Consider the following 16,758-nt stretch of genomic DNA (forward strand, 5'->3'; position numbering starts at 1 on the left):
CATGATCCAAGTATGTACTGTATGTGTTTATGTGCATGAGAGACACCTTTGGCATGGCCGCTGACAGGTCATGTCAGGGATGGTTGTCCCCGATAAGAGACGCAGATATCCCAAGACAGAGCTCTTAATCCCAAAGTGTGTGTGTGAGTGTGTGTCCTTATCACTCCCCTACATCAACATGCCCACGCTCCCCGTCACGCGTGTAATTGGTCTGATTAGACTCTGATGAGAAAATACAGGTGTGATTATCAAGCGACACACAAAAACCAATCCCCCATCACAAGATAGACTGAGAGAGAGAGAGAAGGGATGAAAACCATTATCGCTGCCAATGACAGGTAAATAAATAGATTAACGCTGTGCACCTCCATTCCCTGCGCACACACAACCTCCTCATCCATCTCTCACAGGTATCACAGCTTGTATCTGGTCTGCTTGATAGTGTTGATCCAATTCCAACCTGTTGCACCACCCATTTGTTTCTCTGCCTCCGTAGATCTCCAAAGTCTATCAATCTCTCTGTTTCTTTCTCTCCATGCCAACCAGAGCCTCATCTTTGCTCTTTAACCTTTTTTATTTTGACTCCTGGAAATTATTTTGTTTAACCTTTTTCAGTCCTGTCCTGCTTCAAGTCATTCTCCCTCTCCAAAAGCATGTTCCTACTTATCCTTTTTAGAAAGCCCTTGTTTTAATAAAACTGTGACAACGGGTGCTGAACAGAAGCTAGCAAAGTTATATGTTCTTTTCTTCATAATCCCTCCCGATGAGCGCCACACAACTGAACTAAAACACTGCACACTAATGCAAAAAGCTCATCATGTAGCACCTCTAACTACAAGTGACCCAAAGCACACAAGTAGATTGACGACAGAAAATTTGAAATAGATAAAAAATGGATGTTCTGCAATGCCTAAGAATGGTCCATAATTCCTCCTTATCACTGTGCAAGTTACATAAGCAGCAACAAGAAACATCTGATGGAGGCTGTTGCTGCTAAAGAGGCTTATACAATAAACTTAATTCAAGAGTTCACTCATTTATTCCTGCCTACATTGTGAGCAATTGCTTAATGTGTTCCACATAGATAAGAAATGTACATTTACTCTGTCTTATTAGTTTAGTTTGCCTAATACTATTCAGACTTACATTAGGATCAGAGCTCATTTTATGAATAACCAATACAGAAAACTAGATAACTCTGAAGGGTTCACCTACTTTTTTCTCCCATCATTTATAGACTCATTTCAGCAGCAGGGTTTATAGCAGGAAGATTGTTCCCACACTGTTCAATGTTCTTACTTTTACAAAAAATTTGCAGGGTTTGCAGTGTAGCCGTGGCACCTACACAGCTGTACGAGAAAATTAATCCCTTTCAGCGGAGCTAATCTTATTTCTCCAACTGCATTTGTTTCTATAAGAGAGCTGAAAACACAAGCTCAGGAGAGAAATGGAGAAGAAGAGGGCGATGTATTCAAGTGAGAGATGTTTCTCAATCTACAATCAATTATGGGTTATTTTTCTATTTTTCCCCCACTTTGACCCGTTTTGCCCCTTTTCATACATGGAAAAGGCACCAATTGCTGGAACAACTATACTTGCATAGGGAAATAAGTCGTTTGTGAGTATGTGAGTGAGGGTGCCTCTGCTTACATAGACAAAGCAGGAGGAAAGGACTGATGGAGGGAAAGAAGAAGAGAGGAGTTTTCCTTTACAGCCTGTTTAAAGGTCCCCCTCCCTCCCCCGTCAGAAACAGTGCGTGAAAGAAAAAGAAAAAGAATATGAGGAAGAGGGCCTGATTGGGTTTCTAACACGTATTCAGGGGAGCAAAGTGTGCTTGCTTTGTTCCCCTCTCGTCCAGGGTAGGCTGTGAAAGAAAGCGACAACTTTTCTGCTCAATAGAGACAAAATGAAAGAATGGGAGAGAAAGAGGAGTGAGAGTGGGAGAAAGTGAGAGCTGGTTGAGGAGGGAGATTGGGAGGTTCTCAAGCTGGGTTTTGTTTCAGGGTCGATGTTCGCCTTGACGTGTGCTACAGTCTTTTTGACCTCAGTGTCATGCTTTATTCTTCCAATATATCCAAGTTTTCTGTGGCAGTAGGTTAGAGTTTGTGCAACAAATCACCCAAAAACACCTCAGATTCAATGCATCTGCCTCTGTAGTGCTCATAAATGATGGCATATTTCAGAAGGGCACACATAGTTGGATCACAATAGTATTTAAAATCACCTCTTGTCCAGTTTTATTGGCAGCAATCACATGGATTTTAAATTTTTTTTTAATTTAAACAAAGCTGTGGTCTATATGTATGTTTATATGTATTCCAGAGATAACGTGTATGATAAATATATGCAACACAGCAACATTTGAAATATAAATGGAATGACATTTTTGTCCAATATGACTATTTTGGAAATATCTCCTCCTCTCACTTTCTTTTTACCTGGTGAAGCTCTGGGTCTGGACTAAATGTCACCGTTGTGCGCCCCAGGCCGTGGCTCCCCGCTCCCCCTCCACTCCCTCTCAGTGACTGACAGCCATCTATCGTTGTCAATCATCAGCACCTCCCTCCCCTCAGCCCAACCCCTCCCGGTTCTGCTCGGGGCAATTCAGCCCGGTGCTTGGTGCAACACTATCAGATGGCATGACAAATTACTTCTCCTTGGCCTCATTACACACACACACACACATATAACAGCAAACCTACAAAACAGACAGAGAGGCAAGCGGCCCAAAACATCCAAGAGCTCCAAAATCCTAAAACAGACATAAGATGAGTCAGAACAAAATCCTCCAGACTGGGTATCCTTACACATAACCCTGAAATGATGGACATTTCAAAGGCTGCAAATGTTCTAAATATTCAACTGTTTCTCTTTTTTTATACGCACCCCCAATATTGATTGCCCTTATCTGTCATAATTCAGCACAGTCTGAGCTCGCTGCAATCATTCTTTACTGATAGACTGTGAGAGGAGGAGGACGAGGGGGGTGTCTATCAACTAGCCACGAAAAGCAGAGATAGTCTTCGTTTCTATACATTTCCATTTCTGCTGTCCATCCGACACATTCTATATGTTCAAACGACTCCTTATGACCTAAAATACACTCGGATGTAGGGAGAAAAAGTATGTTTTCCCTCATCTCACACCTTTTGATTTCCTTCTTTAATCCACTTTCTCATATTTCCACTTTCATTCTTGCTCTTTGGGGTCATCAACTGCCCACACTCTGCCGTCTCCAACAGTGAGACTTGCAGGAAATATCACGGACAACCCTCTCTTGTTAAATAGCCTCAAGGTGCTACATGACACCACACGGAGCATAACTCCTCTTTCTTCTCTCCTGACCCAACTGGCTTTAGCAGTCATAACAACAAATGTAATTAATTCACAGTTGTGTGGTGCTACTGAAAACTTCCAAAGCCTAAAAGCACTGAGGCATTGTATCTGGCATATGTAAATTAATATGCTCAATATTTCATGCCATGTTACTGTGGAAACCAATAAAAGTGGAACTGCTAATGACTAAATCATCACAACTTGTGAGGAAATGGCACTCGTCAAACTTCAGTTGCTGCGTCACTCATCTGAGACGCTACCTGTTTTCATAGAAGCCGTTTTATACCTTCACAGACAGACCTTCAGTCTAACAAAGCATGAGCTCTGGAGATGAAGCTGCACTTTGAGCCAAGGAGCCGCAAACAACTCATATCAAAGAGGACAACGCACCAAAAAACCCTAAATAGTGAAAAGAATTACAGGCGAAAGGCTCAGACGACATTTAGACTGGATAGATCTTTGCCTACTTTGACTTCTGCCTTTTCCACAGCAGAGCAAAGTTAAAGGACCAACAACTACAACACAACTAAGAGGAGCCCACAGCTCAGATCGTTTCACATATTTATGAGACTGCCCCCAAGTGGCAGGAAAAACACTGCAGACGTGCGAATGCGTGGCAGTATGTCGAGTCCATGAGGTTGAATTATTACTAGCTTGAATCCTTACTAGCTTTAAGTTGTTTTACAGTGGTAATATATTGTTTTCTGGTGTCGGGCACCTGCTTTTCCTCTTATTCAACATATGAATAAATATAACATTCAATTCAAAATGGTGGGATGATACATTTTTGTGTTATTATTTATGATTTCACAGGAATAACAGTATTCTGGCCAGTGATGTTTAAGGTAAACAATCGTCACACAAACCCCTTTATCAGAGTGTGAATGCAGTTTCCCATCAAAACAATGAAATCCAATAACTAGATTCAAGGACTTAAATTAGGTCAAATTTCCAAGGATTCTTTCAAGCATTTGTGACTCGTTACGAAAAGGAACAAACTGTGTCTGCTCAGTCTTGTGCAGATTTAACACAGACTATACATAGATTAACAAGATAATACCTTGTTTGGCATGTTCCCAAGAATGTATGTGCACATAGAGTATACCCAGTACACACTTGAGATCGACATGAGCACGAGCAAAAGGTATGTCGGTGTGTTTCCAGGTGTAGATCTGTGCACAGACGCTGGTTGCAGCACGCTCGGCACAGTGCTGCAGCTATTCACCAGCTATCACATTCTACGGCATATTCCCATATTACTTATATCTAACCAATTTCTTCAGGGCTACTTGAGCACCTGGAGGGGGGGTGAGGGCAGTTAGCAGATATGGGATTGGGTCTCTGCCTCTCCCTCCACTGTGGTTATTGTCAACAGGGTAGCATTCATGCCTAACAGGGCCACCAGAGGTTATCGCTGAGGCAGAGAGTGTATGAGAAGAGGAAATCAAGCTGCAGGAACCCGACGCATATCGTTCTGTGTAGCCCTCTGGGCCAAAGAGGGGACGCTTGTGCACCGTGTCTATACAGGTGTGTGACTGTGTGTAGTGAGCGGACAAAACTGCAGTGTGCATTTTGCAAGTGTGCACAGAGGAAGAAAATGTGCTGAGAGGGAAAATGGCGAGCTGTGCGAATGTTCGGGTTAAAGCCGGGAATGTGCAGAAGGTGTACGTTTTGTTTAAGGCTAGATTGGGATATTCAGGTTTGAGTATACACATGTGGCTTATTTGTAAACCCCTAGAACACTAATGCATAAATATACTGTCATCAAAATATATTAAAACTAGGGCTGGGCAACGATTACAATTTTTAATCTAATTAATCACATGATTTCCCTGATTAATCACGATTAATCGCATTTGTACGCAAAATCCAAAAATGAATTCAAAAGTAGTGTATAGCTTTTAGCATTTAGTTTTATTTTAAATGTGCTGCCATATGAATGAAAGTGCCCTAACATTTGTTGTGCAAACACACTTTTAACATCAGCATCTTTCTGTAGTTTTTATGTAGAAGCCTCGCTCCACTGTCTGTTTCCTTGAATGACTTGCTGCTATCAGTTGTGTGTTTTGCCTTTAAGTGATATTTTAGACTGGAACTACTGCGGTGAGAAGACGATTCAACTTGGCAGTGTTTACAGATGACTTTGGTTCTGTCGACTCCACCATCTGGAAGAACTTTAAAATGAAAATGGCCGAGTAAAAGTTCCGTACCCTTCTCCATGTTTAGTGGATCCGCCGATTACTTTCTTTTCTGGTTCCACAGCAGACAGCAACAGACTTTTACAAAATAAAAGCCTGTGAGCAACAGACTTTTACAATAATAAAGTAAATAATCAAACCTGCGTTAATGCGCGACAAAATGTTTATCGCCGTTAAATAATTAACGAGTTAACTCGCCCTGCCCTAATTAAAACACAAAAATACATGGAAAACTGAAGTGTTCTTTTTTCATAAAACAAAAACTGATAGCACGGGGGGACCCTATAAAAAGGCTCCTAGTGAAAAATTAGGGAATCTTTAATGAGATTCATAAAAAAATTGATAAATAATGCAGCTTAGAACTTATCATAAAACCACCCAACATTAGTGTTCTACTGTTAAGGAAGGAGACAAATAAAACCAAAAAGTAATAATACTCAAAGTTCAGTATAACCTTTCTTATATGCTCGTTATACACACACACATAAAACAAATAGCATATATCTAATCACCATAAGGAAAGACCAATACCGACACATGGCAGCTCCCAGCAGGCTGTTGAGCTGAGATAGCGTCTCACCTCCACCAGGTGACTAAGTCATGCTTTGGACACACACATATCGCAGCAGGGGTAAACATCTTATGAAAACTGTCATTTTTACACCCTGGCTGCAGTGCTTCTTGTGCGTTTCCACCCTCCCTCTTCAAACATCGTAAACACAAGTACACACTATATCCTGGGATTAATGGCAGGTCTCTAAATAAGGCCAAATGGAGATGTGGATTGGAAGGGAGGTAAGTGGCGAGAAGGGCCCAGCGGTGGCTGCCTCTTACCTTTTTGTTGTTTTCTTTAATATCCTGAGGATTGAGCGACTTGTAGTCTCTGAAAGAACAGTGGGGAAGGGGGGAGGCAGAGGAAAAGAGGAAGAGAAGGAGAGACACAGCGGAGAAAGAGGTGCGTTTAAATATGCGTCACATGTAATGGTATTAGAACTGTAACATGCAATTTCAGAGCAGAGCAATCAACAGAACTAATAGAGTGGAAAATATGTAAAAATAATACACTGGAGCGTGAGGGCAGACGAGCATAAACACACATGTACACAGAGCAGAGTTTTAATAAATTAACCTCATGTCTGCTCTCTTGACGGAGCTGCATAGGCTCGCCTTTTGTTTGTTTCACACACATTTAAAGGTAAACATTTAAGGAGTCGTTCACCCAATACTTCAAATCGTGTGCAAACATGTAACTCTGTATTTAAATAAATGAATGTCAAAGCAATCAGAAAGACCAGCATGACATGATTACAGACCCACTGTGCAAATATGATACCATATATTCCTTCTAACCAAGACACCCTGGGCCTGTTTGTGCCTAAGTTAGCTGCATCTCTTGTGTTTCGTACATTGTGTCAGGCCTGAAATGGTGCAGGAGGGCACAGAAGGCCAGCCCGTTCCTCCAGGAGGTGGTGAAGTTGGTGATCTTCACCCCGCGGTAGTTCTTGGTGACCTCGCGGCACCAGACCAGCAGGGACTGGCTGGCATTGGGCTTCCCTCCGAGAACCGGGCTGGGGACTGGACTCGGCTGCAGGTAGAGTAGAAGAGGAGGAGCAGGGGAAAGGAGGCGGGTTTAAAGGGGGGAAAATAAATAGTTTTTTTAATTAATTATTTCAAAAAGATGCAACAATTTTACATAATTGTGTTTTTTTTTTTTTTTTTTAATTTTAATTGGTTTAAGTAACATTTCCACAACTGTAAGTTAATAAAGTCCACATTAAACAACCCTTCACCCTTCTTCAGAGTGAAGACTCCTCTTCCTCTGTCATTAGTTATTTCTCAATAAAAATCTTTCACATAGCAACCCACCACCCATCCAATTAGTATGCCATACTGGCAAATAATGAGCCTGCACATGCATGAACGTGCACACAGGCAGACACACATCATAATGAAGGGTCATTCAGAAAGCAGTGTATGACCGTGAATAATGTAAACATCTTATTAATTAGCTTTGCCTTTGAAGTCTTATCTTGGTTGAAAGCGTTCACCATTAGGAGCCTTTCCTCTCCCAGACTCCAAATCCCACAAATCCTTGGTAGTGTGGAAACACTGGTCTTCCTCTGACAGCCAGCAGAACCAATGCTATTCTGATTATTCAGCTGGATATTCACTAATCTGCCTATGGAGAGCCTGATACGGGCTAATTCTCTCAGATCATTTTGAAAGAAAAACGACCAAAGTGTCATAGAGATTTGATTAAATCCATTAGAGGCCAGTGATCAAAAAGACTGGAATTTGTTCGAAATCCGAGTGCAAATTACTTTTGTATGCAAGACAAAGACATTAACATTTGACAAATAAGATACATTTCTGTAATCACAATAAGCTTTCCTCTCTGCTCTATTTTGATTTGAAACTTTCTTGTAAAATCTTAAATTAAATGAGAATGTTTAGGTTTTTTTTTTTATTGTCTCATTGAGCCGGGTGATGCACAAACTTTACTAAAACTGCAGCAGGTGAAGGAAAGATGTAATACTGACCACCTTAACTAGTTTACCCAGTTTAAAAGCCACACAGTGGAGGTACTCGCTATAATTCTGCCTGTCTGAGCCTCAGACCCCTCACAAGGCTTGTGGTGGCCAACCAACCCCCTCTGTTGGCAGGTTTCTGCTACTTCATGAACAGAAAATAAAGATAAGTCATGGAGGAGGTAAGACTGGAGACACGTTCGTCATTTGAAATTGGTGAGAAAGAATTAGTGATTGAGAGTGTGCATACTTGAGCTTAAATAATCCTTTTTTAAGAACACATGACAACTCAAAGGAGGATTTGATGAGCTGTAGGAAGGAAAAAGAGACTTTGCTTCTATTGGAAATGAAAGACTTCTAGAAAAGATGGCTTAATGGCATCACTCAAAACAGGAAGATGTGCTCGAGATTAATGCTGAGACCAAACTCTGATCAGTGTAAACACCAGACTTTTATGGTTGGAAAGCAAATGACAGGAGTAACCGCATCGAATTAGCTGCTGGCAGAATCTAAAATACAAAAATCTGATTGGTTTGGAATGTCGGAAACAAATGAGCAGAACAAAAAGCCAGTTAGTTGAAGTCTACAAGCTCCTATTGTTGCAGTTTAACCAATGAACATGCGCCTGAAACCCAGCAAAAGATGCCACAAGGGCCAAAACAGATGAAAGAGACTGGAAGACATCTCTAACAGCCATTTCTAACCTTTGTACCAGAGTGTGTGTGTGAGTGAGTCATGCAGTTCCCTATGGCGGTCTCGGTACAGGGAGACGGTCGGGGGAGCCTGAGGGGCAGACACTTGACATTTCCGGCTCGTCTTTAAAAGAGGGCCTTAACCTTTCCCCACAGCTTCTTCAGACACGATTTTAGGAGACCTCGACAATGCGTTTGTGCCGCTCAAACAAAAGGAGAAAAACCAGAGGGAAGAGATATACAAAAAGTCAGAAAGTCAATAACAATTAGAACATGGTCACAACTGCATTGTGGGGATGCCGATAGAGGTCAATTAATTAATGTAGTTAAAGTCTTTGTTGAATCAAACTTCGAGCTTCAACTCTTGCAGCTGTTTATTTGTGCGTGTGTGTGTCAGTAGAATGAGAGTGTATGTCAATCTGTGAGTTTCAGTGTGGAGTGGTCTTCCTCCAGGCCTTCCCCTCCCGCCTTTTTCAAGTGACGGTTGAAAGTAGCTGTCTAATTTGAGCGCTCTAATTACCTGGGATTAGAGACCAGGTGCTATTAAAGCAATTAGACACACAGCACACTCCAGCGCTGCAGACCCTGTATCCCTCGCCAGCGGAAAACACACACAAACACACACAAACCTGCATAGCAAATATTCTCTCCGACTCATTCAAGTATCCAAATACATATATGAGCCAAGAGAATATAAAATTAAAATTTTAAAAAAATATAAATATGCATCATTATTTGAGATTTACTAAAAAAAAAAAAAAGAAAAAAGAAAAAAAGAGGAGTTGATGGTTGTTAAACTACTTTAAAATTCCTCTCCCGACACACTGGAAGCGACACGGCATCCGTCCAGCGACGGTGACGAGCAGTTCCTCCAAAGACAAAACTGATGTAATTTTCTCAATCTGCATCCCCGACCGTTCCATTACGCTCTTCCCCCCCGATAAAGGTTTACAAATGCATCCAGTCACCCGGGCTTTCATATGCATCAAATATTAAACAAATAGCATATCATCTCCAACGGGAGCCGGGCTGCATTTCCTTAAGACACAAACACGGTGGGAATAAAATTTTCATGAGGACCAGAAATGCACCCCCGACTTATCAAACAGTTTGCTGTCTTGCCTAAAGGAAGGTGTGCGAGTGTATATGCATTGTGTGTTTGGCTTTTTATCTGTCTGTGTGAATGTCACCGGGTGTGTGTGTCTAACACTGACACAGCCATGTAGCTAGCTCAGCTCGAGGGTAGGATTAGCAGAGAGCATTGCCTCGGCCCACAAACATTCCATATTAAAAAATGAAAAGGCAACCTTCATTACTATCAGTGGCACATAACCTCCCCTCTTCCTCCTCCTCTGCTACTATTATACACAGCCCTAACAGCCTGGGCAGAAAATACAAGCCACTGACAAGAGATTCCATTATTCCTGATGCCTCGGTGTCAACAACATACATCTAACGGGGCAAAGAAAGGAGAGAGAAATGGAAGGAGGGAAAAGGATGTTTGAGAGAAACAGAAGGAGGGGGGTTGAGCTCAGTACAGCGCCTGAAAGAGAAGATAGGAGGAAACCCGGTGATGGAAGCATCGCAGGCTCCTGTTGGTGCTGGTGTTAGGAGGATTTCTGCTTTCTGAGATGTGATTCTTAGAGGGTGTAATATGACCAAAGATCTGGAATGGTGGGTGAAGCAGAAAAAAAATAATCTTAAAAAAAAAAGAAAAGAGAAAACTGTTTCAGTTTGATGCCGAGAAGAATTTAGCTGCTTTTATCCTATTTTTATTTTTTATTTTTTTGATAAGCAGAGCAACTTTATGTTGGAGGGGAGAGTTGCAAAATACGGGGGAAAAAAACGTCTCAAAATTGGTGCAAACATTGCAGAAAATGTTAATAAAATAAAGTTTAAGTATTTGGAAAAATGCATCTAAAATGTGATGCAAGCAGAACACATAAGAAAAAGGGAGGGATTAAGGCATTATTGCCATTGTGTTACGTCATCCTTCCTTTTTATGAGACGATTTTATTGTTTGGGAAGTGAGGACACTAATTGTTGCAGTTTTTCAAAAGAATCCGTGTCCATTCTTACTCAACAGTCCTCAGTTACTGCAGTCTGATTCTCCTCTTCATGAAGCTTCACACATTTTCAACAGGAGACAGGTGTGGACTGCAGACAGTTAAGCACACACACCATCTATGAAGCCGTTTTAAGTCATGCAGAATGAGGTTGAGCATCGTCCTGCTGAAATAACCCCAAACCTCCCAGGGAAAGTCCACCACCTCTGCATCAATGGTAGCGCCACACATATGATCCATGCACTCTGATGCTACCCCAGACCAGCCACTCTTTCATCTGCACCTTTCTCTGAGAACAGCCTGGATGCTCTAGCAGACGTCAGGATTTCCCAAAAGCAGCCGAAACGTAGACTCATCTGACCCCAGAACACGTGTCCACTGTCTTTTTATCCATCTGAGATGAGCTAGAGTCCAGAAAACTTTGTCCTTGTGTGGTACAGCTTCAGGTTACAGTTACAGTTTCTAAGTTACTCCTGAGCCCATGTGGCTGTATTGATCGTGGTGCCATGAGGGTTTCTCATGCAGTGCTGCCTGAGGACTCAAAGGTCATCCAAGAATGGTTTCCGTCCTTGGCCTTTATACACAGATTTTCCCAGACTCCCTGAATCTTTTCACAATATTAGTTAATACAGATGTTGAAACACCTCAACTCTTTCCAACGTTGCATTGAGAATAGTTTTGGAACTTATTGATCATTATCTGAGGGAGTTTGGCATAAAGCGGAGAGCGCCGGCCCGTCGCCTGCTCCTTTAAAGCTAAATCCTGACATCCTCACCTTTCACCAATTAATCTGCTGATTGTGAAATCTTCCAGAAGAGTGTAACCAGTGAAATATAAACTTCTCCAAGTGTGCTGCTGACACAGTTAAGTTGCTAAGTGGAGGCACTGTATATCTCTTATACTTGGCCCATCAACACAATTGAAAAACCGGTTTATAGTTTGAAGTCCGCACTTTCAGCACAAAGCGAAGGCTCAGCGAGGCTGCGTCTTGCTGCCACCTCATCTTAAAATCTGTGACTTAAATCATATTTCATTGCTTGTAGCCTATAACATAATTTCATTGATCATTGTTGGAAGTCTAACTTCCAGCACAAGGATAGTTTCAGGACGAACAAAAATATAAACAAAGTCACATGGTAACATACGCAACTAAAAGGACTAAAGAGTGGAAAGTCACTAAAAACTGGCCTTTAGGAGTCATAAAAAAAAGATACAAGTCAAACGCTTTAAGTGGCAGCTTTGTCTCTCCCTCTGGGGCATGACGCTTCAATGGAAACTTAACTGGCCTCAACCCAATGACATAAACCCACGACTCTGTGGAGAGAAAAGAGCTTCCATGTCTTTCCAATCTCACTTCCGAGGCTTCAAAGTGGTGTCAGGGTGTCAGATTTGAGGAGGTGTTGAATCTCATACTCTTTAAAACTTGTAATCCGCTCAAGGGAGCCTGGAGCAACAAAAAAAAAGAAGAAAAAATTTACGCCCACATACACTGTAAAGTATCTATAAACACACAGACTTGCTTTAAAAGGTAATCAAGTATGATCACTATATGCATTGGAATATATGGATAACTGCTTCTTTGACAGGGCAGCCAAACACACTGCTCTTATTCCAGATGAACACACACACACACACTTGAAAAACATTCATACCTGTTCACATTTAAGAGGAGGGGGTTGGAGCGCTTTAAATGGCCTGTCCCGGCTGCGATTGCTCCCATTATTTAATTGCACATTCAATCAAAACAAGCAATTTGCTTAATCTGAGCTTTACATGTCCGACGTCTTCACGACTTGTGGAAACAAGAACGATCGCCCGGCGTCATCTTACCCATGAAATTGTGCTTCTGTTTTCGTACATCCGCCTCCATGAGAATAAAGAGGATGGAGCAACTTCCAATCAAAAGTTCAATTATGTAAATGGCGATGTGGAGTGGATGGAACAATAAGGAAACGAGGGTGTGGTGGTGGTGGGGGGAGCAAAAGGATAGAGCAGGAGCGGAGAGAGGGAATGTAGCGTGAAAAATAACACACATTAACATACAAAGGAAATATCGCATTATGGTCGTAATCACACTGAGAAGGGGCTCCCCTTCCAGATAGAGGGTCATGAGAGAAAGTGAGTGCACGGTTTAGTCGAGTCAAGCTTAATTCTTCTTTTTGTGTGTGAACAGGCAGAAAGAGAAATAATATCTGTTCAGAGCAAGGAATTAAACTGTCATAACACTGATGTTTTCATGGAGATACAGTCATCATGGTGGTGATGAGGGTTGCTTGTCACTTTGCAGCAGATATGGCCCCCCCCCCCCCCCCCCCCCCACCATCTAGCAGTCAACTTGTAAGCCAAGACAGAGGGCCTTTCGGCAGTTGGCTACAGAGATGTAAAATGAAATCATCAGTTTCCTTTTCCAGGATAATTTTGCTTCCAAGGCCTATTCTGCTCCAAAGGCATAACCATGCAAAGAAACCGAAATAAAAAAAAAACACATTCACTGAAGAAGAAGAAAAAGAAGAAGAAGAAGAAGAAGAAGAAGAAAACATCATGGGATAACACAGTTTGGGTGAGACGGCAGACAAAAAGCGGCTGTGCCAGCTTGCAGTGTGCCCAACCGCTCGCTTGCTCGCCTAACATGTAACGCGGAGGCATAATGCGTTGTAAGCGCTGGCTTTAGCTTGTCATGGAAACGGCGGTAGCATTACCCACACTCACGCCTCTGCAAATTAGCTTTGGCCGTGGGGGGAAAAAAAGAGAAAAAGAAATTTAAAAAAGGCATGCAGGATGATGGGAAGGTTTGTGTGCATCTCTGGGAGTGAGAGGAAGGGATGGAAACTGGAATGCAACATGGGCCAACTCCACCTACCCAGTGTGCGCAGATCTCTTCATCTACACGTCCTCACTGGATCTGTTCTCAACTAGTTTTTTAGAAATTACACTTTCAGAATGATACTTTAAGAAAGGGGAAGAGGAAGGGTGGTTGCTGTTATAGATCTATACCGTATTAATCTCCTTTTAACTGCCATCTTCAACAAACAAATTAGTGGCGCAATGGATTCAGAGATTGTCTGAGCCGATAACAACGGTATTTATCAATTAATCTAAGCCTGGGCAGGGAAAACTCATTAGGGAGGCCACTTTAGGAATATTCTGCAGGTAAAGAGGATGTGTGTGTGTGTGTGTGTGTGTGTGTGTGTGTGTGTGTGTGTGTGTGTGTGAGAGATGCGAGTGCTCTGAGTTGTGTGTGTTTTAACAGAGCAGTTGCTCAACCCCCGCACCACAGACTGCCATTGTCCAGCGCAGCGTGGGCTCCGAAGTGATGAGAGGGGTGATAGCACAGCCAATTAAAATGAACATAATTACAAAGTCACCCCTTTGACTCCTGATCAGAATACACATGCATCAACACACTCACACTAAAGCAGGAAGCTGCGGTGGGGAAAATGCTACATGAAGGCAGTGAAACAGAAGGGAGGAGCATGACAGGAGCGATAGAAAGTAGAAATACAGCACAGAGAAAGAAGAATGTGTTAGTAACTGTGAGGCAGGGGTGCTTTACTCATCTAACACTAGTCCATTATTAGAATACAATTTTTAGTGTGATACAATGCTAAAAAGTCTGGGATTCATCCCCCTTAAATATATTAAAATCAATCAAAATTCTACAGCAACTTACTCTCATCTCAAAAAGTTAAAGTTAAGGAGTTTTACTGTTATGCTTGAAACTAGAAATCCTATATAATCAGAATATTTTAGCAATACTTGACTGTTGAGACATTTGCTTTTATTCATTTAGTAGATTATTTTATCCAAGGTGACTTACAAATGAGCAATATCAGGTTATCCATCTTACCCAAGGGCACTGTGGACTTGTGGGAGATGGAGGTCATCCGACTAGTGGACGACCAAAACTGACCTATTTGAGAGTGGCTGGAACTTTAGCAGTACTGAATGTTTCCCTTTTGTCAAGTATTCTCAGCTTTTTAATTCTGCCTCTCAGCTTTCTCACAGTCCATGTCTAAAACCAGGGTCACGTTCTTAGATTTTAAGCCCGATTTTGACCGATAACTTAAGCAAATCAGCATTTAAACAGCAGTCAACAGTCATCAAGTGTGAACGCTTCAAAGACAGGATTCCAAAGGCGTCCCAAACTCCCACTAAGTAGCTATCATGCCACATATTTTTGAGGATTTGGCGGGGTAGGAGTTGTTGGGCGAGTTGTAGCGAGGAGCTGCTGCCAATCAGAGAGCTGGAGATGGGGTGGGGGGTGGGAGAATAATACAACAGGCATGTAACAAGTAAGAAACTGAGCAATAAGTGTTTGAATTTTAGCAAGAGCTACTTCTGTTATAATACAACGAAAAAGAAGTGAGAAAGTCTTGTGGTGTGGTCCCAGAGAGACTTAAAGACTCAGGATAACAAGAAAAGCAAGTTGTGAAGTACAACAATGACTTTTAAAATCTGTTTAAATTGTACCACAGGAGATGTTGATGTTGATAAACAACATTCAAACTTTCAAACTTGGCCCTTTATGTCTGCTTCAATCAGCTGAGGAGAGAAAGTACGCAGTGGTCGAGACAAAGAACAAAAAAGCAGCACGTCGGAGAAATAAAACACCCTTTTCTGATTGTTTCACAGCAGCTACATTCTGATACACACACACAAAAACACCAAAACCTCAGCAAATCGCTGTAGGAACATCATGTGTGGATGCAGATGAAGCGCACTTCCTCCTTTCCACTGTGTCTGTATTCGAGGACAGACGGTTTGTCACACTTGGGTGGATTAATTTGGCCATCTTTGTAAAAAAGAAACTCATAACTTTGGCGTCCAACCGTCACACAAAGGAACAAACCACATGAGGCTGTTTTGGAATGCGCCGAATCTTTGTTTCTACATTCAGATATCACTATAACAAAGACAGGCCTGCGTGATCAAATCTGTTCCAGGTCAATTCAGCTCTGATCAGAGAGCTCAAATAGAAAGGGAATGATGCCACCGAGTGATCTTTGAGACGAGAGGACATAAAAGCAAATACCTACATACCAAACCAGTCCAAAAGAGGGGGTGCTGGAGAGCTTTATAAAGAGGCAATTAAAGCCTTATCATTTCGTTCACGCACACTTTAAACGCATGCACGCCATTTAAAAGACAAATCACTGACTAATTCATGAGATACTTCCAGGGTCCTTTCTAAAATAATAGAATATGGTCGGTTTAATTCAATTAAAAATGTCATAAGTGCCACTTAAAGATAACTGGGAGAAGGGTTTGGAACAACTGAGCCAGAGTGGATTTGGGAAATGTGTGGGGGGTCTCAGGCCCACTGGAGGTCCAAGGAGTTTTCAAGAGCACGGGCTTCATCTCTCTCCACCCAGAGCTCCCTTAAAGCTCACCCCAAAAACCCAGGATCCTTCTGGGTTTAAGCCCACACGCACCTGGAGGACTGGGGCAGATTAAGACCAGATTAAGATAAAGTTACCCCTTCTTCGGCTGCTATGTCATTCAAACCCGTGGCCTCTACGGCCACTGGATGAAAGTACACACAAGAGTAAAAAGGTCTGGTTCATTCACATATACACACGCACACAGGCACGCACACACAAAGGACTTTGTGGTCATCCTCATAAGCCCTATTAGTCTGCTATAGAGCCTCTCATAGCAGACATCAATCATGGAGGGATTAGTCAATTCCCTCTCTAAATGAGAGGCAAGGGAAACTTCCCTTCAACTCAAAAGCAGGTCTCTTTCTTTCAGAGATTACACAGCGATTTGTTTTCATTTTCTTCCATCTTCATCGTTTTCTGTTTGACTTGCTTTTCATTTCTCTCTCTCGTGCTCCGCGTCTCCCTCGTTCTCTCCTGCTTGCAGCTTGTGAGGTAATCCTTGGCAGATAAAACTAAGGAGGACTTACCAAAGGCAGATTACAAGCGGCGCTTTGCGG

At 42.1% G+C, this 16,758-nt stretch overlaps 1 protein-coding gene across 7 annotated transcripts in view; it reads right to left on the bottom strand.

Annotated features, from left to right (window-relative positions):
* ehbp1 (EH domain binding protein 1) overlaps nucleotides 1-16,758 on the bottom strand; it is a 145,498-nt gene that overhangs the window by 59,951 nt on the left and 68,789 nt on the right. For all 7 annotated transcript variants that reach the window (XM_075480445.1, XM_075480444.1, XM_075480448.1 and 4 more), the window contains 2 exons: nucleotides 6,941-7,119; nucleotides 6,369-6,417 (listed from right to left, as the gene is read on the bottom strand). In XM_075480445.1, the coding sequence (XP_075336560.1) occupies nucleotides 6,369-6,417; nucleotides 6,941-7,119 (228 nt within the window). The remainder of the gene's footprint in view (nucleotides 1-6,368; nucleotides 6,418-6,940; nucleotides 7,120-16,758) is intronic.

This window comes from Odontesthes bonariensis, chromosome 2 (genome assembly GCF_027942865.1).
Source record: "Odontesthes bonariensis isolate fOdoBon6 chromosome 2, fOdoBon6.hap1, whole genome shotgun sequence".
Classification (NCBI taxonomy): Eukaryota; Metazoa; Chordata; class Actinopteri; order Atheriniformes; family Atherinopsidae; genus Odontesthes; species Odontesthes bonariensis.